This window comes from Triplophysa rosa, linkage group LG8 (assembly GCF_024868665.1).
Source record: "Triplophysa rosa linkage group LG8, Trosa_1v2, whole genome shotgun sequence".
NCBI classification, from domain to species: Eukaryota; Metazoa; Chordata; class Actinopteri; order Cypriniformes; family Nemacheilidae; genus Triplophysa; species Triplophysa rosa.
The window spans coordinates 9,890,429-9,916,772 of NC_079897.1; the positions used below are offsets into that span (position 1 = coordinate 9,890,429).

General features: G+C 42.5%; 2 protein-coding genes across 5 annotated transcripts; both read right to left on the minus strand.

Moving 5' to 3' along the window:
- Window positions 1-1,402: 1,402 nt before the first annotated feature.
- nkx3-2 (NK3 homeobox 2) lies at window positions 1,403-3,343 on the minus strand. Its single transcript, XM_057340421.1, has 2 exons — window positions 2,421-3,343; window positions 1,403-2,239 (listed from the first exon to the last, which is right to left on the minus strand). Exons 1-2 carry the CDS (start codon window positions 2,740-2,742, stop codon window positions 1,815-1,817), a joined length of 747 nt encoding a protein of 248 aa, XP_057196404.1. The 5' UTR covers window positions 2,743-3,343; the 3' UTR covers window positions 1,403-1,814.
- A 5,176-nt stretch (window positions 3,344-8,519) lies between these two features.
- On the minus strand, window positions 8,520-25,991 carry bod1l1 (biorientation of chromosomes in cell division 1-like 1). 4 transcript variants are annotated; one of them, XM_057339531.1, is made up of 25 exons: window positions 25,688-25,991; window positions 19,240-19,406; window positions 19,022-19,146; window positions 18,760-18,947; window positions 18,242-18,556; window positions 15,412-15,561; window positions 15,146-15,309; window positions 14,577-14,673; window positions 14,358-14,484; window positions 14,204-14,258; window positions 12,768-14,130; window positions 12,634-12,695; window positions 11,386-12,499; window positions 11,258-11,313; window positions 11,132-11,179; window positions 10,964-11,063; window positions 10,840-10,895; window positions 10,682-10,733; window positions 10,243-10,295; window positions 10,090-10,153; window positions 9,820-9,896; window positions 9,642-9,708; window positions 9,234-9,339; window positions 9,071-9,145; window positions 8,520-8,997 (listed from the first exon to the last, which is right to left on the minus strand). In XM_057339531.1, the coding sequence occupies exons 2-25, from the start codon at window positions 19,354-19,356 to the stop codon at window positions 8,898-8,900; spliced, it is 4,731 nt and encodes a 1,576-aa protein (XP_057195514.1). In that variant the 5' UTR covers window positions 19,357-19,406; window positions 25,688-25,991; the 3' UTR covers window positions 8,520-8,897. The 4 variants fall into 4 exon arrangements, with proteins under 4 accessions (XP_057195514.1, XP_057195513.1, XP_057195512.1 ...); XM_057339530.1 differs by lacking the exon at window positions 25,688-25,991 and having other exon boundaries at window positions 10,682-10,730; window positions 19,240-23,113; XM_057339529.1 differs by lacking the exon at window positions 25,688-25,991 and having other exon boundaries at window positions 19,240-23,113.
- Window positions 25,992-26,344: the final 353 nt, after the last annotated feature.

A 26,344-nucleotide genomic window follows, 5' to 3' on the forward strand; every position in this document is an offset into this window, starting at 1 on the left:
AATATATATTGGCATTTGATGGGTGTCCTGGTATTTCAGTTTTTGAATTTACCAACGGGTGTAGCTTTGATAAATGGTTTCTTTTTCAAACGCATGTGTGTAAATGGCTGTGGTATTAGACCTTAACAAACATTAAACAAATTCGTGAAATAAGTTATTATTATGTCTACATTATTTGTTTGTCTTTTTCACAGGCAATTATATAATTGGCTACTGTAATGTTGCGCTGTGAAACTCTGTACGCAGACTGTCAGGTGTTCGCGCATTTCATCCCTACAGACGCGCACACCACCATCCATCATTCCCGGGACTGAACGCGGATGTTCTGTGAGCCACAGGTGAGATTGTCTCTACATGTTAGCATTAGGCACAGGAGAATTTCAGTCCTGATACACTCACAGAGAAACAAACACGGGTTCTTTACCTGCCCCAGAACTCACAATTAGATGATGAAGGTCTTTCTCACTGATGCTGTCTGCATAAGGTCTTTTTATTTTTAGGAGTTGTTTATGCTGCCGAATTATAGCGTAATGGTTATGCTATCTTTTGTTCAACATTTCTGCATACTGCGTAATTTTTTTCTGGCCGATTAAATTATATTGTAAAAAGATGAATAGTCTGCCACGGAGCTCCCCCTCTTATGAGATCAACAACACTGAAAATCACCCAAAGACACTTTCAGAATACACGCCTTAAAAAGCCAATAAGTTTTATGATAGTTAAGAACATAAAAGTTATGTTTATGTAAAAAAAACATTTGAAATGAGTTTATAGTAATTCAAGAGTTATGAGAAGAGAGGGGCACGAGGCCTTGTGCAGATACTGAGTCGCGCGCATAAATCAATCGCGAGACGAAACATCACAAATCTGAAATGACATACAGAATTATTAATATTACTAACATTTAAAACAATTAGTTGTTTGTTATATTTAACATTTCCCTTTATGACTGTAAGTCTATTTATTGATGTGTGAATAAATCATTTCATCAGTGTTTCTCACATTTTCAGTCACTGTATTTTCAAAAAGCAAGAGAAACGACAAACACTTCAGTGATTATCAGCAATAAAAAAGAAGCTTCTCAAGATCTTAGTAAAGTCTGAATTTATGTGCAACACGTTCGGTTATCAGACAACGCATTTTTCAATTTTCAATATAAATCTTAATGTATCTTTTTAATTCTTGTATGATAACGTACACTAGAATTCAGTTGGATAGGTGTATAGAATCATATAAATTCATCTTGCTGGGGGTTCATGTCACGGCTCATTAATTTTTACGCTTTTACTTCGCTGTATGTTAAAAACGACATGGAATATGCTTTATAAATCAATAAAACGTAAGAAAACATTATGCTTCATACCTTTTTAATATTTTCAACAACAACAAAAAACATGTTACACAAATACGAAAACAAGTATAGTTAAATGGTTTGTGAATTTCACGGCTCGCTTATAAAGGAGTTTACAAACCTTCATATCATTATTTTCCTCAGATTTTAAGATGCGCTGAATCTTGCAAAATGGGGGGAAAGTGCCAGTCTTGCGTTACCTTAAACTGCAGCAAAAACTCATCTTAACGACATCAAGTGCTGTTTTCCAACCAGAAGAAAGAATATTTTGTTAAAAAAAGATTCGAGGCGAAATGACAAACTTCCCATACAACATGAAATAAGTTCCTAAAAGTGTTTGTTAAACCTGACATCAGTCCCTGGAGGAACGAGGTTTTTCTGTGAATAAATCTCCTGTGTGCTCTGTGTTTTCCGTAAAAGTCATCAAATGTTCAGAGAATAAATATGAGCGCGCGCTCTACAGTCACTGGTTTCCAGTACAGGAGTTCAGGCTCCACGCGGGCAGGCAGTACGTGTACGGGTAATAATATGAGGGCTGCAGCGCGAGCAGCGGGGGTCGCAGCAGTTCTCCGGGACTGTACTGCCTCCGGTCGTCACGCACCAGAACTTTCACGGCCACTTTCTTCGCCGCCGGGGCCGAGGCCAGCAGATCCGCCGCCATCTGACGCCGTTTGGTTTTGTAGCGTCGGTTCTGGAACCAGATCTTGACCTGCGTCTCGGTGAGTTTGAGGGAGGCCGCGAGGTCCGCGCGCTCCGGTCCGGATAAGTACCGCTGATGATTGAAGCGCCGCTCGAGCTCGAACACCTGCGCGTGCGAGAAGGCAGCACGGGAGCGTTTCTTCCGCTGCTTGGGCTGATCGCCGCTTTTCTCCTCCGTCGTGTTGGAATCTGAAAACACAAACGCGTGCGCAAACAGGTTATTCGAGTTCACATCTTTCATCTGATGAACGGGGTTTCTTCTTTCTTGAGCTCGATAACTTTTTTTGTAACCTAAATCCGTTTATGACACCTCTGAGCTCAAACATAACGGAACCTCTTGTCATGCGTTATAAAGTTGTGCGTTACTCACCGGACACGCAGTCGCTCAGGCCTTTGGCGTGATCCGCCGCCGTGGACTCGTGATCCGTTTCGTCCGCTAAATCTGCGTCTTTCTCGCTCTTCGGGTCGCGTTGCGCTTTGGTGTCGTTATCGTCACTCAGTCCGGAGTCCGAATCATAATTCTTCTGGTCTCGCGCGTCACTTCGCGCAGCTCCGTCCATCTCGTCGAAGATTTTCCAGCACGCAGTTTTGGAGAAGCACACGTCCAGATCCTTCAGATGGCGAGACTCTTCGGTTCGGTTCAGAATGGCTTGAATGGAGAACGGCATCAGAGAGTTACCGCGCACAGCCATTATAAGCAGCAAAGTCACTTCTCATCAAAGCGGAACGGAGCTGAACGGTCCTGATCCGGATCACATGCAGACTGAGCCCCGCGGCGACAGTTTGGTCGCATCGCGCCCCGCGTACAGGCAGTTTTTGCGGATGCGCATCCACGTCGCCAGAGTGCGAGTATGAGTGAATACACAGAGCTACTATCCACTTCACCTGCGGCCCACGCTGACCTCACCGCGCCTTCCCATTGGCCAAGCGGGAAGCCGAGCCGCCTTTTGATTGGACGTCGATAACTTGCACATATTTACAGCGTGTGTGAACACCCGAACGTCTCACCTCTTAACCCTTCTACACCCGAGAAAAGCCAGAAGATATCAGGTACCTTTTCAATTGACACTCTCTTAACTAAAGACGAGCCAATAAAAGTGCACAGCGCGCGCACGCTTTCATATAGTGCACAAGCATCTGTCACATCATAAAAAAACTCAAGATGAATAGGCCATAGTTTTGTTATAGCCTACCACACACGTAGAGCTGCACAGACTGATAATGAATTTCTTTTTTTCACATTTATATGAATCATATTATAGTAATTGATTAAAGATCATGCAGCAGTATTTTCATAAGTGTTATTTAATTCAACCTTAAATTCGGGTTCACTGATTCGTCTGAAAAGGACTTTTACTTTCCTTGGGCTTTAATTTAAATGAGATTTTTATATGCGCAAACTCTTGCGTGTGTCAGTTAAGCACGTGTCTTTTTTCGAAAAACGTTATTAAACTTTAAATACAAAAATAAAGCCTAAAAACGGCAACATACGTGCTGCTATATACTCATACTGTGCTAAGAATACATTGAGAATAAGCATTACTAAAATATTTAGGTATTATTTTACTATCGTTCTTTTGATTTCTGTTGTGCTAGATTTTCTTCCAAAACAAATAGCTAAACTACAGGCCTCTAATCGTGACTCTTATATTTGATATTATAAACGCTAACAAGGAAAACATTTACTGTTCATTTATTATTAAGGAAAATTCTAAATTATTTTCATTTGGATATTTCGTTTATTTAGCGCTGGCAGAAAATAATCACATGTAAAGGAAAAATCTTCATTAATAAAATAGAATAAATCAGATTGTTAAGGTAACCTTAAGTTGAGCTATAACTCGGGCCTTTACATCTTTAGAAATGCGCGAGTTCATTCTCTCTAATCTCTAATATTGTTTTTAAAAAATATGGTTTAAGTCAGATGTTTCCCGCAAAACACATTTCATGTTTTACCGTCCTAACAGAAAACATACAGATTTTTTTCATCTTATTTCTGCAAATAACAGAAAAACACAGTTGCATTTGACAATATTTACATTAGTTGATCCTAGCCTATTTAGCTAAACCATGCAGTCGAGGAATTCAGCAACTGATGACTTTCTGAAAAATAGCCGTGGTTTTACCACAGTTTAACCATAATCATAATCATATAAATGAAACGATAATCAATAGGCTACAACAACAAGAAACGCGGTTACTAGAATTGTTACTATAATAAAACTATGGTTGATTTAAAAAAGTGAGAATACATTTATACTCTTGTGTAGAAATGTATTTCATTCTTAGGAAACTCATGAAGGTTTGTAGTGAGTAAACACGAGGATTAGCGGTGTTTTCTTATTTCTGCTAAACTTACTGAAACAACGTCATTCAAGCGCGCGCGTCTCTCCCTCCATCTAGCGGCCACGCGCCTCACTTACGCGCTTTAGGGAATCTGTTCGATAAATGATACATGAATATCAGATATGAATATTATAGACATAGCTTTGCCCGTGACAGATGTTCATGTTTAAAATGGAGAAGGAGAAGATCGACCGTGGTCGTGCACAAGGTATGAACTGCGTGTGCACGCGGAGCAATGATTAAAGCGTGAACGTGTCAGACGCAATAAACTTCACATAAGCAGTTGGATCCAGCAGCGTCTCTGTTAATAAAACTGCGCGAGATCTGCGACTCACGTGCCTTAGACAACATGCTTTAATAAAATAATCATGTATATAGCCTATACTGTATATACACGAGAGTAACATATGGTATATACATGCAGCAATCAATGCACGCACGCACGCGCAAACACAGCAGGAAAGTATGAAAGTGTCTGTAAATTCTGGGAAAAATGTTTCTGATGAATAAATTGCAGTTTCTCAGCCTGTCCTGTAAGATGTGAAAGAGTGAATAGCAGATGACAACATGTAGAGTCATCTCTCTAAAACTGAAACACTCTCATGGCAAATAAAAGTCATGCGCAGGGATTTAGAGCTCTGTGAAGTCCAGATGTTACAGACTGCGTCCCTCATTTATCCTGACAGAGTTTCCTTCCCAGTCGTCTCACAACACAAGAGGGTCAATTTTTCTTTCCATGGCACCCACAGAGATCAGACTCACATACAGTACAGAGATCAGACTCACATACAGTAAGGAGATCAGACTCACATACAGTAAGGAGATCAGACTCACATACAGTAAGGAGATCAGACTCACCCACAGAGATCAGACTGAACTACACTACATAGATCAGACTCACCCACAGAGATCAGACTCTACAGGACAGAGGTCAGACTCACATACAGTACAGAGATCAGACTGAACTACACTACATAGACCAGACTCACCCACAGAGATCAGACTCTACAGGACAGAGGTCAGACTCACATACAGTACAGAGATCAGACTGAACTACACTACATAGACCAGACTCACCCACAGAGATCAGACTCTACAGGACAGAGGTCAGACTCACATACAGTACAGAGATCAGACTGAACTACACTACATAGACCAGACTCACCCACAGAGATCAGACTCTACAGGACAGAGGTCAGACTCACATACAGTACAGAGATCAGACTGAACTACACTACATAGACCAGACTCACCCACAGAGATCAGACTCTACAGGACAGAGGTCAGACTCACATACAGTACAGAGATCAGACTGAACTACACTACATAGACCAGACTCACCCACAGAGATCAGACTCTACAGGACAGAGGTCAGACTCACATACAGTACAGATATCAGACTGAACTACACTACATAGACCAGACTCACCCACAGAGATCAGACTCTACAGGACAGAGGTCAGACTCACATACAGTACAGAGATCAGACTGAACTACACTACATAGACCAGACTCACCCACAGAGATCAGACTCTACAGTACAGACATCAGACTCTACTGTATAGACATCAGACTAAACTACACATTAGAAATCAGACTCACCCAAAGAGATCAAACAACTACACAACAGAGATCAGAACATTTACAAATTCAACTGACAACTTAAACTGAAAAACATTATCACAAGCTATTTGTTTTTAATGAATGTAACCTCATTCTAAACAATGTTTTATTCCTGGTAAAAACAATACAAAATATAGATAGCTTAAAGCCACAGACTGAAAAACAGGCAAGAGCAGTGGAACAATCATCTCTCTGAATCAAAAACAGACTGTCATGATAACAAAATACTTGATCTTGACTGGAGACAGTGTGGGAATCATATGGAGACATTCTCCTTTCATAAAGGAATAAAATATCGCCACCTTGTGGATAAGATACACACGCGCACACACAGAGTACCAGTGAGTATTGTTTAAGAAACGACTTGTATATGAAGTGAATAGCTGAATGGAACATCTAAAAAGATCACATTTAACCTTCTATCTGTCAATATCTTTAACATTGACTGAGTAAGGCATGTCAAGATCAGATTTATTCTATAATAAGCACCACATAAAATGTATACTTAAAACTTGTCACAAGTTACTTCTGGACACAGTGTCTTATAAGTGACCATTAGAAACACAGAATCAGATTAATCTTAAACAATGTAAACCACAAATCCTTGCATCACAAACAAAAAATACATGAAATTGTGTTATATTAGTTTATTTCTTAGAGCAACAAGGAAAGTTTACATATGATCTTTCGTGACGTGTTGCGTGTCGATGATGACAATTTTCCACAAAATGGTTCATAAAGTAGAGTATATATAATTACATTCTATCTACATGATTCTACAGTCATGTTTTATATTTTTGTTTTCCAGTAGGCTATGTAGATACACTACCGGTTTTTGCCGAATTTCTCTATCAATGTATTTTATCATTACTATATCTATATATATATAGATAGATAGATATGGATAGATCCAGGCGCGCAGATGGCACAAGGGAAGGGGTGCCATGACCCCCTCAGATTCATAGTGACCCGATCCGTCCCCCTCACTGTCCCTACGAAAGGCGACAATTATCGGTCAAACTGAGGAATAATCAGGGTTTCCGCAATGTACATTAGCCGGACATCAGTGCCGGTGTTACAGCAAATGCTGTGACCGTCGTATTCTGTGACCCTAGGAGGCGCTGTTGTCACTGTGCAAATACGGCTCTCACTAAATCCTTGGTGTGTGGCTTGTTGTTTTTGACTAAATCCTTGCTGTTTAGAGTCTTACGAAACCCACACCCTAACCCTAAAGTATCTAAGCTACATATGAATTTTAAACTTGCCTAAAAAACACGACTGCGTGATGACGTCAGACTCGAAACACCAAGGATTTAGTGAGAGCCGTATTTGCACAGTGATAACAGCGCCTCCTAGGGTCACAGAATTTGCTGTAACACCGGACTTCCCCGCCGCTCCCTTAATTATTTTGCCGTCACAGCTTCAGAATCGGGTCGGGGCAGACACAGGCTGACGCAACCTCACGCACTCGCCGTGAGACTCACGCAATTGACTGTTTACTCACGCTCTCACGCCACACATCCATTTTCTCACGCGGGATCGCCTATTTTTTTCTGTGGTGTGTAATAAAAGTTGTGATAGTGATGTCTAAAAGCCTATCTGTAGATTTTGGTGCTGCAAACTTTTTCCCTCAGCGGTCTAGCAGTGGGCCTCATGTTCAAATAAAGGCGGCCATTGGCCAATCAAGTGTAAGAAGGCGTGAGTTACTGTTTAGAGCGCCGGTGTGGTGACCAATCAAATCAAAGAAGACAGTTAAGGTTCGAGTGCAACACACGAGGTTAGAGGCTAAACATTCAACATTTTACCATTTTTTAACAATAGAAATGTGTAGCGGAAGCATCCACTGATGCAAACTACAAAACGCTGTTTTAAATGAAAAACATGTCATTTGCGTGATTCGTGTAATGTACACATTCCTGTACGTCATGTTCACACACGCGTCATTATTTCTGGTTTTATTTCATAAAGGCAACCCGTTTCAACAATGATTACGTGTTAAGAGAAATAAATGTTAATTTTATAATGTTTCAGCTAAAACGAGACAAGGTGAGTGTACGGAGGCAAATAGCGACTTAACAAAAAGAATGGTTGGATAAATCAAACAATTTATCGTCAGGAAATAATGTTTTATCTGGACTTGCAAGACTAAATTATAGGGTCCTGTCATAACATTATCATCTACCCCGATGTGCTGTATACGTTGACTGAGGTAAATTTACTGATTTATGTTGAAATAAAACATATTTTGCAGAAGGCATGAAGTTTTTGGTGGGTGATAAGGATGATGCTCATAATACTGCAGCACACTTGAGAAGGAAAAGACAAGAGACAGAGCTACTTAAACCTTTCCTGCTGAAACACAATAGAGCACAACAGAGCATGTGATGGATTTAATGGGTATCATACTGGTTTTACTGGAAACTATACAGGGTCTACTGGTATGTGATAGATTCTATTGGTGGGGTGTCACTTTTGGAAAAATTCCCAAAGCACACAAACATTTTGTAATGGTTTTAATGAAAAAAAATAAAACAAGAATCAGTTTCAGGATCAATATTGGAATTTATAGTAAAAGGTTAAAATCTAAAATAAACATGAATTCTCATGACATTCACAGAATGGGCATCACACACACGTACACACACACCTGACACACTTGACGCAGCACTACTGTATAAAACTATCTGCCTGTTCTGATCTTACAAACAACACGGTCATAACACAACACTTTGTGTCTTTAATGAACTAACATGACCGTTTAAAGGTCTTGTATGTACACACACAAACTCTCAGAACATCAGCGCTTCAGCTGCTCCCTGACGTCACATGTCCTCTGACCTTAAAAACAGGAATTAGTGTGAACTTGATATGACTGGACTCATCGCTTGACTCTTTTTGAAGGTGGATCCTCAGATTTTTGTCCCCCGCGAGTACGAGAAACCGGTGGACTCGTCTCCCGCTTACGTCCCCTCACTGACCTGAGAGAGACAATAATCCTCTGTTTAATTACAGCACAGCTCGTGAAAGAAAATAAGAGCGAGAGACACAGACCGTGCGCTCGGAGACATCTCTTCTTTCCCGGTGAGTTTACTCAGAGCTCGAGTGGACGGTTTGCTCGGTTTATTTCTGAAAAGAGGAAGAGGACGTGAAGCTGTTGATTTTACTGATGAACATGTGTTCGTGTTTGGAGCTCGGGTCAGAAAGAAAAGGTTACCTCTCTGCCTCCAGACGAGACGCCGCACGAGTCTTTGTTCTCGATGTCGTCTCCTCTTCATCGTCCTCTTTCTCACCTGCATCTCCTTTCTCAGCTGCTCCAGGATCTGTGAATGATAACACTGTGTAAATAAACCACCAGACAAACATCTAGACAACAAAACACTAAATAATCAACAGGTCTGAAATAAACCACAATTATGATGATCTTTTTTTTCTTCTGGTAAGAAGGATATTGAGACACAGGTTTGTCATGTGACCACTCGCTGGGATTCAAACACAGTTTACATTTAAGTGCACACCGACTGACAGTTAAAACAACAACACAAACATGTTCAGTGTGACTTCACACATGATCTTACATCACATTTCATTATCAAATGGTTTAAGAGTATCTCTGTCATCATACCGGAGTCGTCTGTAGGGCAGGAGGTTTTGCTGGCTCGTCCACGTCGGGGGGGCTTCCTCTGAGCTTCCTGAACACACACACACACACACACACACACACACACACACACACACACACACACGTGAGACTCATTCAGTCACATGATTTCAGTGTCAGCCATATACAGCACTGTACTCACAGACATGTCTTCCTCATCTTTCTTCTCTTCCTCTTCATCACTCACTTTCATCACCTCGTGATCTTCAGATGTACTTCCTGTAGACACACAAACACTCATCACATGAACACTTACTACAGCACACGTGTGTGTGTTTATTAGGGGTAAGCTTAGTACCAAATATTACTGTGTTCTGCTCTGCCCTGCCTCAAAACTACACACTCATTAACTCTCTCTCTCTGTATGTGTGTGTGTGTGTGTGTGTGTGTGTGTGTGTGTGTGTGTGCTCACCTCCATCTCGTCTCTGTTTGGCAGATTTTTTTGTCTCTTCCTCAATCTCATCTGCTGCAAAATTCTGGAGATACAGTGAACAAAAAACTATCAAACGCACGCACGCACGCACACACAATAAAGACACACACAGTCAGAGACAGACAGACTCACTGTAGCAGAAGCGGAGATCTCGTCTGATCTCCTGCGTTTCATCACAGGTTTCACTGGAGAGAAACAGATGCATTTTATAACATTTTTTATTATATTAGCTGATATCAAACTCACTGATAACCCACCGCTTCAAAGGCTTGTTGCTTTTATAAAACTGTTATTCCATATGTGCAGCAAGGCTGAGAAACACAGACGCAACAACAGTGGCACACTGACACTCAGACTATGTAATGCAGTCAGCAAATCAGATATTTGATAACGGCTCAGAACGTGGCTCAACCAATCAGAATCAAGGACCTGAACTGACCATTTCATAAGGAAGAAATTTGACTTGAGTTGTTTGCTGAATAAGAGTGTAATTCACTCAAATAATGAAGCTCATGGAGATTTCCCGGGGAAACATGTGTGCGTGTCATGCAGGTGTGATGTGATTGGTCACCTGCGGACGAGTCTTTGATCTGTGCTGCGGAGCGTCTACTTCTGCGACCCTGCTGTACACAAATCAGCATCAATATCACTCGCTCGCACGCACGCACACACACACGCACACACACACACACACTTTAACTATCATTGTTGGTGTAAATTTGGACACACCTCCTGTGGCTCCTCCTCTCCTACAGACTCCACCTCTTTTGGCTGTGAAGAGGATGCTGTGGGGATGAACAGTTAAAGCATCGGTGCACGTGTATGAGTGAGAGAGAGAGAGAGAGAGACTCACGTGTGTCTCGCTGCGGTGCATCAGACAGTCGGGAGGATCTTCCTCTGCGTGGAGTTCTGCTCACTCCTGACTCTTCATCATCTTCATCATCTTCAGTACACTGACAGACACATCACACACATCAACATGCTGACACTCAGAGAGAGAGAGAGAGATATGGATGCGTACCTCTTTATTTGTCTTCTGAGCAGATGATCGTTCCCTGTCTGTCTGCTCCTGGTTAGAGAGAGAGAGAGGTTTAGTTAACTGAAGCGGTTTACAGGAGAGTTCTGCTTCTGGAATCGGATTGGTTACCTTCTCTGAGACGTCTGACATCAGCCTGTCCTGTTCATCTGAGACACATGAGCTGTCTGCATCACACACAGATACACAGTTTACACTAGAAACACACACTCAAACCATACACACATCAAGTAACATACCTGTAGTGTCCATCTGCGCAGGTTCAACTGTGTCTGCAGTAACGGTCTGTGAGGAATCAGTGGCGGTCTGTGCAGTTTCAGCTGTGTCTGCCGTTATGGTCTGCACAGGTTCAGCTGCGTCTGCAGTGGCGGTCTGTGAGGGTTCAGCTGCGTCTGCAGTGGCTGTCTGTGAGGGTTCAGCTGCGTCTGCAGTGGCGGTCTGTGAGGGTTCAGCTGCGTCTGCAGTGGCGGTCTGTGAGGGTTCAGCTGCGTCTGCAGTGGCAATCTGCGATGTTTCAGCTGTGTCAGCAGTGGCGGTTTGAGAGGGTTCAGCTGCGTCTGCAGTGGCGGTCTGTGAGGGTTTAGATGCGTCTGCAGTGGCGGTCTGTGAGGGTTCCGATGCGTCTGCAGTGGCGGTCTGTGAGGGTTCAGCTGCGTCTGCAGTGGCAATCTGCGATGTTTCAGCTGTGTCAGCAGTGGCGGTTTGAGAGGGTTCAGCTGCGTCTGGGGTGACAGGCTGCATGGGTTCAGATGTATCTGTAAGGATCCGTGCAGGTTCTGCTGAGTCTGCTGTGACTTTGTGCACAGGGTCGGTTGCTGCTGTGATAGGGGACTGAGCAGATTCTGTTATCTCTTCAGTGAGGGCCTGCACAGGCTCCGTTGTGTCTGCAAGCAGGGACAGTGCAGGCTCGGTCATATCTTCAGTAGGCGTCTGCACAGGCTCAGCTGTCGCTGCAGTATGCGTCTGCGCAGGCTCGGTTATCTCTTCAGTATGCATCTGCGCAGGCTCGGTTATCTCTTCAGTATGCGCAGGCTCGGTTATCTCTTCAGTATGCGTCTGCGCAGGCTCAGTTATCCCTTCAGTATGCGTCTGCGCAGGCTCGGTTATCCCTTCAGTATGCGTCTGCGCAGGCTCGGTTATCTCTTCAGTATGCGTCTGCGCAGGCTCAGTTATCTTATCAGTTAGCATCTGTGCAGGTTCGTCTGGGTCTGCAGTGAATGACGGTTGAGGTTCTGTTTTGTCTTCAGATAGTGTCTGCACAGGCTCGGTTTCATCTGCAGTCAATGATTTTGCAGGCTTGTGCATCTGTGCATTTCTCTCATCGTCTGTTTCTCGTCTTTGCTCAGCATCAGCCTGAAAAAACACACACACACACACACACACACACACACACACACACACACACACACACGACTTCCAAGTGTAACAGACAACAGCAGAAATCACATCACTCTAAGGGTGTAGAGGAAGTGATGTCATAAACTCACCAGTGATGTCACCTCTTGTGTTCTGAAATGCTCGATGGGTTCCCCAGCGGAGACAGATGAAGCTTAAGGATGAATTCAGACGTTATGATATTACAGATATGTAGTGTGTGCGTGTGTGTGTGTGTGTGTAGTACCTGTGTCTTGCTGTTGGTGAACGATGGGGCCGCTGGCAGACACACACATCTCACTCTGTGTCTCAGGTCTGCAGTTTCCTGACTCACGGCCCGGAGGCGGAGTTTCACTCCGAGACGCCAGCTCAGAGGTCATATCCATGGCAACCATGACATCTGTTGAGTGCGCAGTATCAGGATCCATAGAGAGCAGCGTGAGCGCCGCTTCCTTCATCTTCAGATCAGCCTCAGTTTCCTGCTCTTTGATGTCACTCGCCGCTGTCATCAGACTCAAGAGGGCGTCGGCCTCTGCTGATACGGAACGCGGCTCTCGGATCACCTCCTCAGCGTCTGATTCAGGTGTGACATCACTCAGAGCGCCGTACGGGTCATCGGCGCTGGAGACGGCGGAGGGTTCTGTTCCGTCGGCTGGTGTCGGGCTGTCTGAACGCTGTTGTCTCTCAGAATCTTTCAGCCCTTTCTTCTGGGCCGTCTTCTTCGCGTCTTTGGTCTTCTGAGGCTCTTCTGTGTTTTTCTTTTCCACTCTGCTCTTGGTGTCCTTCTTGTCTGATTTCTGGGATTTCAGGTCCTCTCTGGATTTAGATCGGTGTTTCTCTGACAGGGACTTGACCTTCGGCCCCACTTCTGCCTTCCGCGTCTCGCTGTCTGTTTCTGAGCCGGATTTCTGCAGATTTTTCTCTCGTTCTCCTGTCGTGGAGTCTTTTCTGTCCGACCTCACCTTGAATTTGTCTGCGGGTTTGACCTCTGATTGCCTCTTTGACCTCTTCAGCATGTCTCTGGGTTGCTTGTCTTTCCTCCGGCTGACCTCTGAGCCCGCCTCCACCTCTGATCTTTCCTCGGATGAGCCTGTGGAATCCAGACGGCGGAGCGGCTTCGAGTCACTCTTGCCGATGGTCTTCTCTGCCTTTGCTTTCTCTTTGAGCGCGTCCGTCTTCGCTTTCTTCAGATTGCCCTCGTCTGCGGCTTCAGAAACAGACGTCTTGTTTTCTCTGGAGGACACTGAGGTCTTTCTGTCAGCCTTGACCTTCGCACTCTTCTTCTCGTCCTTCTCATCTGGAGTCGGAGTTTCTGCACCCCTCCTGCTCTCCGTCTTCAGTTTGTGTTTGAGGCGATCATCAGAGACGCCAGGCTCTCTCTCCTTGCGTTCTTTTTCTTTGCCGTGTGCGTCTTTCTGAACGTTGCGCTCAGATTTGCCGCCCGTTCTCTGACGATGAGCTTGTACTGTTCCCAGCTCCAGGTCCAGGATGAAGGAGTGGACGCGGTTTTTATCGGCCACTTTCTCTTCGCTGCTACTGTCCGTTTTCTTTCTGCGCTGCTCCTCCAGATCAGACGGCCGTCTTGAGGACTTCAGACACGCCGTCTTCCCCTGAAGGACACACACAATCATTCACTGCTGATCCACACACACAGACAGACGCGCAGACAGACAGAAAACTTACATCTTTGTTGACTGACTCTCCTTCACTTTCATTTTTCTTTCTTTCTTCATCTTTTCTAAAAAGAAACAGAATGTCAGAATCCTCAGGACGGAAGTGAGAGAGCTTTAGAACATCTCACCTTTCATTCTTTGATGATGACATGACGAACACAAACCTGAAATCTCTCTTTCTCAGTCTGCTGAGAGCCACTTTCTTCTCCAGAACTTTCTGTTCTTTTCGAGCATCTTTGGCCCGCGGCCGCTGAGGGGTCTGATCAGCGGAGACAGCTTGTTTCCTCCGATCTACAGTGAGAAGATCAGATCACAAACTCGCTCACACACACACAGAGAGAGAGAGAGAGAGAGAGAGAGAGATGTGAGGTGATGTGCGTTACCCTGCTCCTCTGTCTGAGCTGCTCTCTGTCTGCGTTTCTCCTCCAGACGTTCTCGGTTCTGTTGTCGTTTTAACAGTCTCTCCTCTTTCTCTCTGGCCTGCGGAGAGATGACAAACACTGCTGTGTAGGGATGTAACGATTCACTCAGCTCACGATGTGATTCATTCACGATTTATTTTTACAAAATGAGTTGCGACAAACTAGAAATGAACAACTTCCCTTTTATTATTTCTCAAATGCTGCACAATTCTTTCTAAAATAAAAATATATTTTATGTCAAATAACAAAACTAAACTGCTATTTTAAAACAAATTCCAAATCAAACAAAAAAATGAATGATACAGAAGTCTCTTTATAATAAACAAACTAAGACTTTTTCTGTGCTTTTTTACATTAAAGAAATATCAGCATATCCGCGTTTTCCAAGTTTGCAGTGAACACATCGGCCCCTGCTGTTCATAAATAACATCTCAACCGGCTTGAATCCTCACTTATCATATCGCTAGTGCTGTGACATCTAGAAACTGACTGTCAGCATAAAGCGGAGTTATTACTGAAACTCTTCTCACCACAGAGCGCCGGCGCTGCTCCACAGTGACCTCATCATCAGAGTCGCTATAGTAACGGGAGTACAGGAAGGGTTTGTGTATGTAGCCCTGCCTCACACCACGGGGTTTCTTCTCTCTGCTGCCTTCAGAGTCTTCACCGCCGGGTGTCTTCTGTCCTTCCTCACCTGTACACACACACACACACACACACACACACACACACACACACGTGAAGCCCTGACACAAGCGGCAAGTGACTGATGTTGTGCTGCGAGTCACTCTCTCACCCTCTGAACTGAGCTCTCCCTCCTCTGTGGACTCTGACAGCGGTGAATCATCATCACTTTCACCCTCAAACGAAGACAGATCGCTGGTGTGAACAGAACTCACTGTGATGTCACTGAGACCATCCAGATCTGAATCCTCCAGAGAGTATTCTAAAACACACACAAGAGACTCATGACTTTTATAATGAGAGCAGCATAAAGCATTAGTGGTGCAACGGATCACAAAACTCACATCATGTAACGGATTTTGGGTCACGGATCGGATCAGCTAATGTAAATGCTCATCATCGTTTTATTATTATAATATGAACAGTTTAGAGAATATTATATAGAAATTGAGAAAATACCCTAAACATATCAAACTGATTATTTAACAGATTATTAAACTTTATACCATGGTCTGTTTGAAAACTGGATTCTGATTGGCTGGAAGGTGTGCATTAAACCCTTTAACGCACGGGTAGCTCCAGTTTGATAACATTTGAAATTAACTGACATAATAACTGTTATTTTTACCTGTTTGATCTAAAATTACACTGTAAACATCAATAAAAGCTTTAACTTGGCAAATGACCGTGGTATAAGCGGGATAACCCACAGCTAGCCGTGCATTAAAGGATGGCTCTTGGCCTCCACGTAGTGCATTAAAACCTTTTAACGCACGGCTAGCTGTGGATTATCCCGTACTTATAAAACAGTTATAATTTATCTTCTAGTCTGTTATACAGTATGCATGCATTAGGCCTATTTTAAAAAATGTCAATAGGCTGTGTATAACAAATAACTATGACATAAGAGAAATGGCTCTCTAGAGATCAGATTATAAATGTGACAAGTGTTATGATGGCAATCATGGAGAAAGTATTTCGACTGACTTTCTCTCATCTTCTCAAAAGCGTAACTCAATTAAAGATGCCATTAATTAAAACAACAATTTGAACCAGAGCTTTTGTTATATAAGAGGAAATGGTATTCACGCTAACATCATGTAAAGTGTCAGAACTGAAAAGGCCCCGCCTCCACAGAAGAATACCAACGACTGCTTCTCTAGCCCCGCCCGCTGGTTCACACATGACAGAACTGAAGTAACACAAGTGGCGCAGAACCAGATAGAGCGAGCAAGCAATAAACAAACATGCCGTTAAAGATCGCTAAATATTGTGCCATCCCTAGGGCTGTGACGGTGGCAGTGTTTTACCACCGCGATGGTAATGGACAAATCAACCGCGGTGGTGCGGTGGTTGGGAAATATATATTATTTATATAACTAATATTTATATCATTATATTTGCGTGTAGCAGCCACATGACGAGTGGAAGAGAAATATTGTCCTTATTTAAATACTTGAAATTGTTAAATAGTTAAATACTTGAAATTGAAATATGATATCTGAAATAAATGAGGATGAAACATCCGTCTATGTTTAATGTGAACTCCATCTGTGAAACGGCACACTACAGCATATAAAACATTTAAATAAACATCAGTAAATAATGAAAACTTAAATGATATAAGAAAGTTAAATATTAAATAAAAAAGCTCTTGTTGCAGTGACAACTTCAGTCAGTGGCGTATTAACCCTTACAGTCCTTAACAATTCCATTTGAAACAAACTGTTTCAAACCTGCCTTGGCTTTCCTATTCAGATTGCCATAAAAAACGTTTCTTTTTCCGACTCATTGGTGGAAAACTAACATGTTGACATTGTCCAGATTAAAATGTTTACAGCTGCAATAAATGCGCGTTCAGAAGAGCGCAAATGAATAGATGTCTCTCCGCAACCGCGGCAAAACTTGCGCGCGCTCCGACACTAAGCAAGCGGGTCATAGCCGGTTTTGATTTTATGTAACTTTTAATTTTACAACAAGATCCACTGCAGAACCCGCAGAATAACCTGGGCTTTGCCGTGCAGGCCCGCGCTCGAACGCACCAACGGAAACATATGCCAACGTGAACGTTAGCAACTAACCTAGCATGAACAAACTGCACAGAGAGCCAAGATGCGTTGGTTACTTGGTTAGCCTAGCACCACCAAAGTGCACAGCTGCTAGATAGCCACGTTAGCATTCAAATAAACTAATCATAGCATAGCACTGCAATGAGGTTAAGAGTAGATTGATTTTTGATCATTATTGATCAATTAGTAGATTGATTTTTGATATTGATAGATAGATTTTTATGGTATTTATTTGAGATACATTATGGTTTTTATTAACCTAGCAACAGAAAAATAATCGTTCGACTAGTCGTTAGATTAGTCGACTAATCGATAAAATAATCGCCAGATTAATTGTTTAATAAATAATCGTTTACCCCCAGCACTAAATACAACCGCCAAATACTTGTAAATGAAGTAAATTGATCAGGTGTGAATTGAAGCCACCATTAAACTGCTATCAGTCATAGAAAAGCTTCTAGTCAGTTTTTTTCTCACTTGCTAGACTACACTAAAAGTTCACTTCTATGTTAATGAGATTTTGCTAGACTGGTTTTCACACTGAGATAATATTAAATTGTACTGCAGGTTATTTTTATGGTATATGCTTTAGTTTTTTTTTTAAGTGATTGTGTTGTGGTGGTACATTTGACAAGTATTTCCATGCTTTAGTTACAATATACACAATAAAATAAGCAATATGCAGATGCACTACGGCTCCCCCTAGTGTCTTCTATAGAGATGTGCAATAACTGCGATGATCTGAAACCATTGCGATGAGACGATTATTTAATAATCCTGACAGCCCTAGGTAACAGAGCATCATTCTGTCATTCTAGCCTAAATTCTGATGCAAACATTAATAAACATTTATGACAGACAGACAGGTGATACCCTCTCTCAGTCTTTCTCTGGTCTTCTGTTTCACACTGGATGGTTTCTGGGAGTCAGTTTCTCTGCTCTCCTCTTTGATCTTCACTGATGATTTACTGCCGATCTCTTTCCCTGCGTCTCCCAGCTCCTCCTGCTTCACCTCCTCTGTCTCCATCTCCTCCTCTTTCTCCTCAGGCACCTCCTCCTTCACAGCAGTGTGCTCCTCCTCCTCCTCCTCCTCAGGGAGACTGATGTCCATCTCCTCCTCTTTCTGCTCCAGCGTGGGGTCACAGCTGCTGGTGTCGAGGTTCTGAACATCAGTGGAGGAACTTCCAGCTGGAGCACAACACACACACACACACACTCACTCATTAAACGACAACACATTTCACCAATCAATAAAAACACTCTTAAATCAATTCAATTATAAAAAACAAACACTATAATACAGCTATAATACAATGGCATCATATATATTCAAGTAAAAACGAGAGTATTTTAGCGGTGCATTTAGAGCTTGATGTGCATAAGGAGCTCACCAGCATCAGTGCTGTCATCTGTGGGGGGGGGAGGAGCTGCAGGGGGGGGCTCGTCCTCTTCCACGCTGCCGTTGGGAGACAGAAACCTTCGGACGACTCGCTCCACCTGCGGACGAAATGTGTGATGGACCTTTGGGTCAACAACTTGTGCCACGATTCTGTCCACTCCCTGCTCCAACATCCCTGACCTGACACAGACAGAAAGAGTGAGAGACAGACAGAAAACAGACGGACAAGCAGAGGGACAGACAGACAGACGTACTGTAGGACCAGCTGTCTGATGCTGTTTCTCAGCTGGTTCTTGTTCAGTTGTGGACTCCATGTGTGGTTTGACAAATGATTGGACACGAAGTTGTCCACTCGCTGTCGTAAGTGTAAATACGCCGGCTGGAGAAACACAACACAACATTTAAACCGTGGGATAAAGCGTCTATGTAAAGCCTATGTTGATTTGTTTACATGCGTGTGTGTGCGCGAGACCTTCGTGTCTACATCAGCCATACAGTCTCGACGGAACTGGTCGAACAATCCCTCCGTCTTCAGGTGATTCACGATCATCGTCACGAGCTGCGGGTCACCGGGGTGCAGCGACGACATCCCAACCGAACCCGTCACGGAGAACCGCTCAGAGCTGTGCGCGCTGCACACTGAACAACCGGAAGTGTTTACGTCACACCGGAAACCGACGAGAGACAAAAGCCATGAAGTTAGAGCAGCGGCCTCTAGCGGCGGACGGACAACACCTGTCCTGCAGTAGTGTTTGGACCACTGAGCAAAAAGTGGGTGTTTTGTTGTTGTTGTTGTTGCGTTTTTCTTTTTTATCCAGTCACCGTGCAATAGAGACATATCCTACTAGTACTAGACTGTTTATGTACAGCGACTGAAAAGGTTAATGTCCCAGCTCCCAAATACTAAACGCTATCTCAGCACTAATACATATTAATACGTTTCGGACAAAACAAACCATCGGTGAAATCAGATTGTACCACATTATTTCCGCGGATTCTGTTGAAGCAAATGTTCAGGGGCATGTTCAAGCTCAAACCTGTGCGCAACGTTCCAAGTACACCTGGCTGCAGGCTGCAGTACGGCGGGTGCTACATATGGGGGAGGAGCTCCACGTGGAGCTCCGCCCGCAACACATCCCATTGGTCACAAGGAAATGACGTTGAAACCAGGAACTGAGGTTAAAAACATTGTTGTTGGATTTAATGCGGTGCCGTTCAAACCGATTGTAATATAAACTCTGTATTTATTTATTAATATATATAGTATGATTAAAAACTTAATACAATGAAAGTTACTTCAGGGGAAGCGTTTCATTCATTTGTAAGTTTGTAAGCAAGAGTCTTTCTACTACTTGTAGGTTGATTTTGATTCTGATTTTGTCTTGTCCTTTGCGAAAACTACCATAACTTTTAATAAGTGTAGTGACTGTTTAGGGTGTATTGATAATTGTTTTTATAACGATGGTTGTTTATACTACACACATTATGGTTAGAATATGGTTACCGTAGCAGTTTGTGGTGTTTTACAAAGTCTTTGTTTACAGTTTGTTTCTCATTTTTCATTTAACAAAGTATGTCATTGTCTATGTATTTATTTACCGTCCTTTACTTGTTTTTATTTAATATTTTTATCATTATTAAAATTAATTTATCATTTATTATCCTTCTTTTTTCTATTACTGTTATTTAATCCAGGGATTTTCGAACTGTGATCCGGGGCTCTCCAGAATGTTCCAAGAGAAAATTTTAGAGAAATATAAAGATAAAAGAAAAATGACAAAAGTCTACTGAACATTATTACTGTTTCATATAAATATGTTAATTTTTATTTCTAAGTGAAGAAAGAACATTTCTAAGAAAACAGTCCAAAAACATTGTTTCTCTTTAGGTTTATACATCCATAATTTTAATAGCCAATTAGTGTGTTGCCTTTAATTCAATTCAATTTCAATTCAATTTTATTTATATAGCGCTTTTCACAATGTGCATTGTTCCAAAGCAGCTTTACAGGAGCAAATAAGAAAAACACAGAAAGGTAAAACACAGCACAGTGCATGGTGTTTATAGAGCAAGCAAGATCATTATAATAAATAATATCTAATAAATAAATGAATGCAGTCTCCCGGTGAGCAAGCCAACACTGCACTGCTCTGCTGTGGCGAGGAACCCAAACTCCAATGCTGAATAATGGAGAGAAAAAAACCTCGGGAGAAACCAGGCTCAGCCGGGAGGGCCAGATCTCCTCTGACGTGTCATAGCTGCACTCAGTGACCCCGACCAAAGCCACCGAGCAACGTCCACGAAGAACAGGGAGAGCCCACGAGCCGCGACCCAGGAAGCCCCACCCGCCGAAACCGTGCAGGTCCAACCCGGTCTCATTCCGCAATCAACAACAGACAACAGAGGAACAACCAGGGAAAAGTAGTAATGGCATAATTAACTTTATTCCTCTGTTGTCCGACATCGACCACAAAACAAGACCAACCAGACCAGACCCACACAGTCTTTACAATCATACTTATTATTTATCTAACATAGCTTCAATGTTCCTTGTCTATAAAAAAAACAAGCAGACACAATTACTGAATTACATCATTCACTTTATTTCAATTACAACAAATGATTAAAATGTATACGAATATAGCAGGATTAAAAAAAATACCACAACATAAGCATATATAACCAACATAAAATTACAACGATAAACAACTTGCATTACATTTACGTGTGTAAATATGTGTCTACACATACAATTACTGGCAAGTAAAACAGCTGTCTGGCATTGTCAAACAAGCATTTTATCCATTAATAACATATATATTTCCGGCAGGGCAGAATGTGGTATTTAGCCGTTTTTGAAGCAAACTGCTATGTATAAAAAAACGTTCACTTCAACGTCACAAGTTAATGATGTGGCATTTAGAGGGTTTTGCATCTGAACTATTCAATTGTTTATCAATGACAATCAAGTTCATTAAACGTGGGGATTATTAAACCTTATGAAAAAAACTGCCCAAATACAGACCGTACACTCACCGTGATGCTAGATATAGCGGAAGTGACATACTGAGGAATCGACGTCATTACTTGTGTTTACCACTAACCAATGAGACGCGTAGGGTGGAGCTCCGCCTCCATATGTAGCACCGCCCCATACTGCATCCTGCAGCCAGGACCTCCTCCAACGTTTTGCTACGGTTTCCAGGTTGAACGACACGTTTCCTGGAAACGGTTTGCAACAGGGTTTGAGATGCGTTTTCTCTTGTTTGGTGGGCGTGTCAAGAATGTCGGCCCAATCAGCAGCAACATGAATATAAACCACGCGGTGTTAAAGAGACAGCTCGCACAATGTGTCCGCTGCAGCTCGGTATACGCAACAATTGAAGACATTAGAAGAGATGTATTTTGCAGTATTCAAATATTTATACCGATTTCATCAGGCTCCGAACACAAGGAATGGCCTTCTCAGCTGCCATAGTTCAACTCTTGCGTCATCACAACAGAGTGTTCAACCGCACCACCGTTTACGTTTAAAAAACATTTAGCAACGTTTTGTCGGGGCTGACCCGCAGCCCAGGACTATGCCTTAGTTGAATTAAGATATTTATGTTGCTTTTATAAAAATGCATTAGAAGAATACATTACAGGTGTGCATCTCGAGACAAAACAATGACACGGATATATTTTAAGATATTTCTGGGCAAGTTATATTCAGTTAAGACAGGTCACACATTCATTTTAGTCTGGGAATAGCCTTAAGCCTTGTCTGTGAAACCGGGCATTGGTCTTTCAAGTATTACGAAACTTTTACCCTAACCCACACCGTAACCTAACCTAAACTACCTATGATTGTTAAACTTGCCAAAAAAACCACGGTTGCGTGATGACGTCAGACTCAAAACACCAAGGATTTAGTGAGAGCCCGTTTCAAGCCGCGTTATAATACGCACTTTTCACATGACGTCACGCATCTTCCGTTCTTCCGCGAAGCAGTGTATCGTTACTTCCGCTAGCACTCCAGTTCATAAGGTGGTGGTAATGCTCCTATAAGCTGGTTTGCCAACTGCCAGTAAAACTCAAGAAGAAGTTACTTCCGCTAGCGTGTTATCACTCGCGTCACCGGCCTCGCGCAGTTTCCTCACGGCCCTCGTCCCGCTCTGCTTGTCACAAAGGTCTTGCAGACAAATTTTCGCTAACCACAAGATCAAAGCTAGAGAAAGGATACAAATTCTTCGTTGAACAGTACCTGTTTGATTATGAAGGTAAGTATTTTGTTTTCTTTTTGTGTTAGCGAAGGTGCTAGGATAAGTACTTGAATACGTGTTCTGTCAGTTTTTTTTTCACTGTTGTTAAATTCCAGCGCGACGGCAAAACGGAAGTTCTTCTTCTTCTTCTTCTTCTTCTTCTTCTTCTTGTTTGTTGCAAGACGGATGTTATGATACACTGCTTTGCGAAAGGCGGAAGTTAAGTGACGTCATTGTGAAAAGGTCCTATTAGTGATGGGCAGAGCGAGAGTGAGGTTTCGTGAAACAATTAAACAGTTGAATCAAATGTGCCCGTGTCGTATCGTGTCGAGTCTTAGAAATATTCCGACACCCATCTCCACGGTGACACCTAGTGGTCATTTGCGCGTGTTGCTGTAAGGCATTTATATTACAACGGTTTAAATCAGGGGTCACCAACTAGCGTATGCCGGCAGACAGATGTAACTGTCAGTGACTGAAAAACAACGTCCTTTTCATAAGTTAGAAAAGTTGATGCTGAAAACCATGTTTTCCGAGATGAATTTATTCTTCCTGCATCGACATGCACGAGGCCGGTTTGTCTCATTTGCTCGGAGTCTTTTGCGGTTATCAAAAGTGGAAACCTTAAACTGCATTATGAAACTAGATGTAGACACTTCGAAGAAATTTACCCGCAGCAGTCCGAGGTAAGGACACGGAAATATATGAGCTCAAAGCCCAGTAGGAGCGATCTACACGGGTCCTCCTCCCTCACTTACCGCCCAACAACCAGCATATGAATGTTCACTAAGAATACAGTGGATCTTAGGAAAACACAACAAGCCCTTTACTGATGGGGAAATAGTAAAAGAGTGCATGGAGGCTGCGTGTGAAACACTTTTAGAAGGAAAATAAAGACATGAACTAAAAGAAAATATTAAACAAACCCCCCTTTCAGCTGCAACAGCCACAAGAAGAGCTGAAATGTTATCAGAGGATGATCAGTCACAACTTGATGCTGCTATTTGTTCATCTCAGTTGAACAACATTTTAGTTTTCTTTTAAAGTTGTTTATGTTGAAATGAATGAATGTTCAAGTGCAGGTTTAGAGATTATGGCATTTTGCATATTTTCCTTCATTATATTGTTGTCAGACATTGTTATGCAGTCGTATAGATATGACAAGACATGTTTCTTTCTTTGGTCTGCCAAAAACCATCAATTCATGTTTTTAGGTATTTAATTGTCCGGACCTCGGCTGGTAAGGAGGCTTCGTTTACTGGACCTCAAGCAATTTTAGTTGAAGACTCCTGGTTTAGACAATCGAGTTTGATTGTGTGTGTGGGGGAGTGGTTAGTGTTCTTGACTGGCGTGCCGTACTGCCGTCGAATCTTGGTCGAAGCGTCGTCACATCATTCAAACTAGTGTTTCTTTATTATGTTTTTTTTTATTTCGAGTTTTTAAGAACAGCAGATGTTTTGGCTACACCTATGCCCATCCAATAAATTAAGGTGGTAGCAGGGGCGGATTTAGTGATTTGGGGGCCCTAGGCAAATCCATGTATGGGAGCCCAACTGTGCACTATTTTACTTTACTGCAACCCTTATTTTTCTTCCTCCTGAAAGCACACAACTTTTCACCCCCAGTCAAAGTGACAGGGGAAAACTAAGCTTAATAAACACAGATACTGACTAATTAAAAAAATATAATAATGGATTCCCAAATGAAAAACATGGGATAAGTGTCTTAACAAAACACTTATGTTAAAGTTTTATAAAAATTTGATGAAATGAAAACTAATAAGTTATATAAAGCATTCAATTTAATAAATCAAACAGAAAAGTTGAACATTTTTATAAGACTTTTGAGCCCATAAGTAACCAGTCTAACTAAATGAGCAAAGCTCATTCACACCCTACGTTCCCTTGTAGTTCACTGAGCTTTGAACGATTCACTGATCTCTTACATTCTGTGTAAACGAATCAAAGGAGTCATTCGTGTGCGAGTCGTTCTGATCGCAATGTGCGTTCATACTGGCGAACTCGCTGTGTACAGAATAACGCTGATTCAACGAGCCAACTTCACAGCGAAACACATTAGAATGATGTACAGCACGTTAGTTTAGGAAATCTTTTCAAGAAATTCAAGAAAATGTAAATTGAACGTAAAACTCCTGAAGAGCCGTGAAACACAGCTAACACAGCTCCTAATGAAGCTCTTTTACTGAACTCTTCAGCGTCTCACTGCTGGTAACCAAACAGCGCCTCCATTGTGGCGTAACTGCAGTTACAAATGACAATCTGTTTAATAATGCACGCAGTGTTTTTTGTGAAGACACTCGACATATTTTTGACGAGTCTGAGGCGGCACGAAATTTGATTGAGGCAATTTCTTTATGCAGGAGAAACCCTGATCTGGGATTACTATATATAAAGTGTGCCCTCTCTCCGTGTTTTTTGTGGTTAACGACCTTTCATGCATTTCAATGTGACCAAATGTCTGTACTAGTGCGTACAGTATGAATCGTTAGCACTGCACTGACGTTATTATATAATGTCTTTATGTGCCCATCGGCCTGCGCAGCGGAGTCGAACAACCTTTCTACCTTTGAACTGGTCCTCTCCCTCTTTGTTTGACAGATGTTTTGGTCGTCAGTCATGATAACTGTGTTGTCGGTGTTCATGGAGAAATACTCACCGGCACATCATCATTGCTCGTGGCCGGGAGAGCGCTGTGTCTGGCGGGAGAGAGAGGCGCTGCTGCTGCGGAGGAGATTGTGAGGGGAAAAGCAGAGACTTTGGCAACAATCTTTTGTAAATCGTCTTTTTTCCTCTCCGCTGGTGTAGCTGCGTTCTTTGTTGTTTTATTTCCCCGCGACTTTTACTTCGTTTTGCAGCTAATGTACCACACAATGACCCTCTCGCTGTGGGCAGTTATCTAAGATAATAGATAATTACGCCGCTGCGTTAACTTTCTCCAGCTGGTGTCGAACTCGTCTCGCGCATATACGGTGCTAATGGAATGGTCCACTCTAATCTATAATGGGGGGAGTGCATTTGTACAGATGTAATAACGTAAAACGTTAACAGGGATATCCCGACTATTTTGATGATTACTTGGGCCTTTACGTGGCTGCTGACACGGCTTATTGGTTAAGTCCACCGCTTCCTGGTCGCTCGGGGCCCCAGGCGATTGCCTACCTTTGCCTAATGGTAAGTCCTCCCCTGGGTGGTAGGAGTGCATGTGTTTTGACTGCACTCATCTTTTATGTTGGATAATTTGGCATTTGACATACATAATATATACAGGTGCTGGTCATATAATTAGAATATCATCAAAAAGTTGATTTATTTC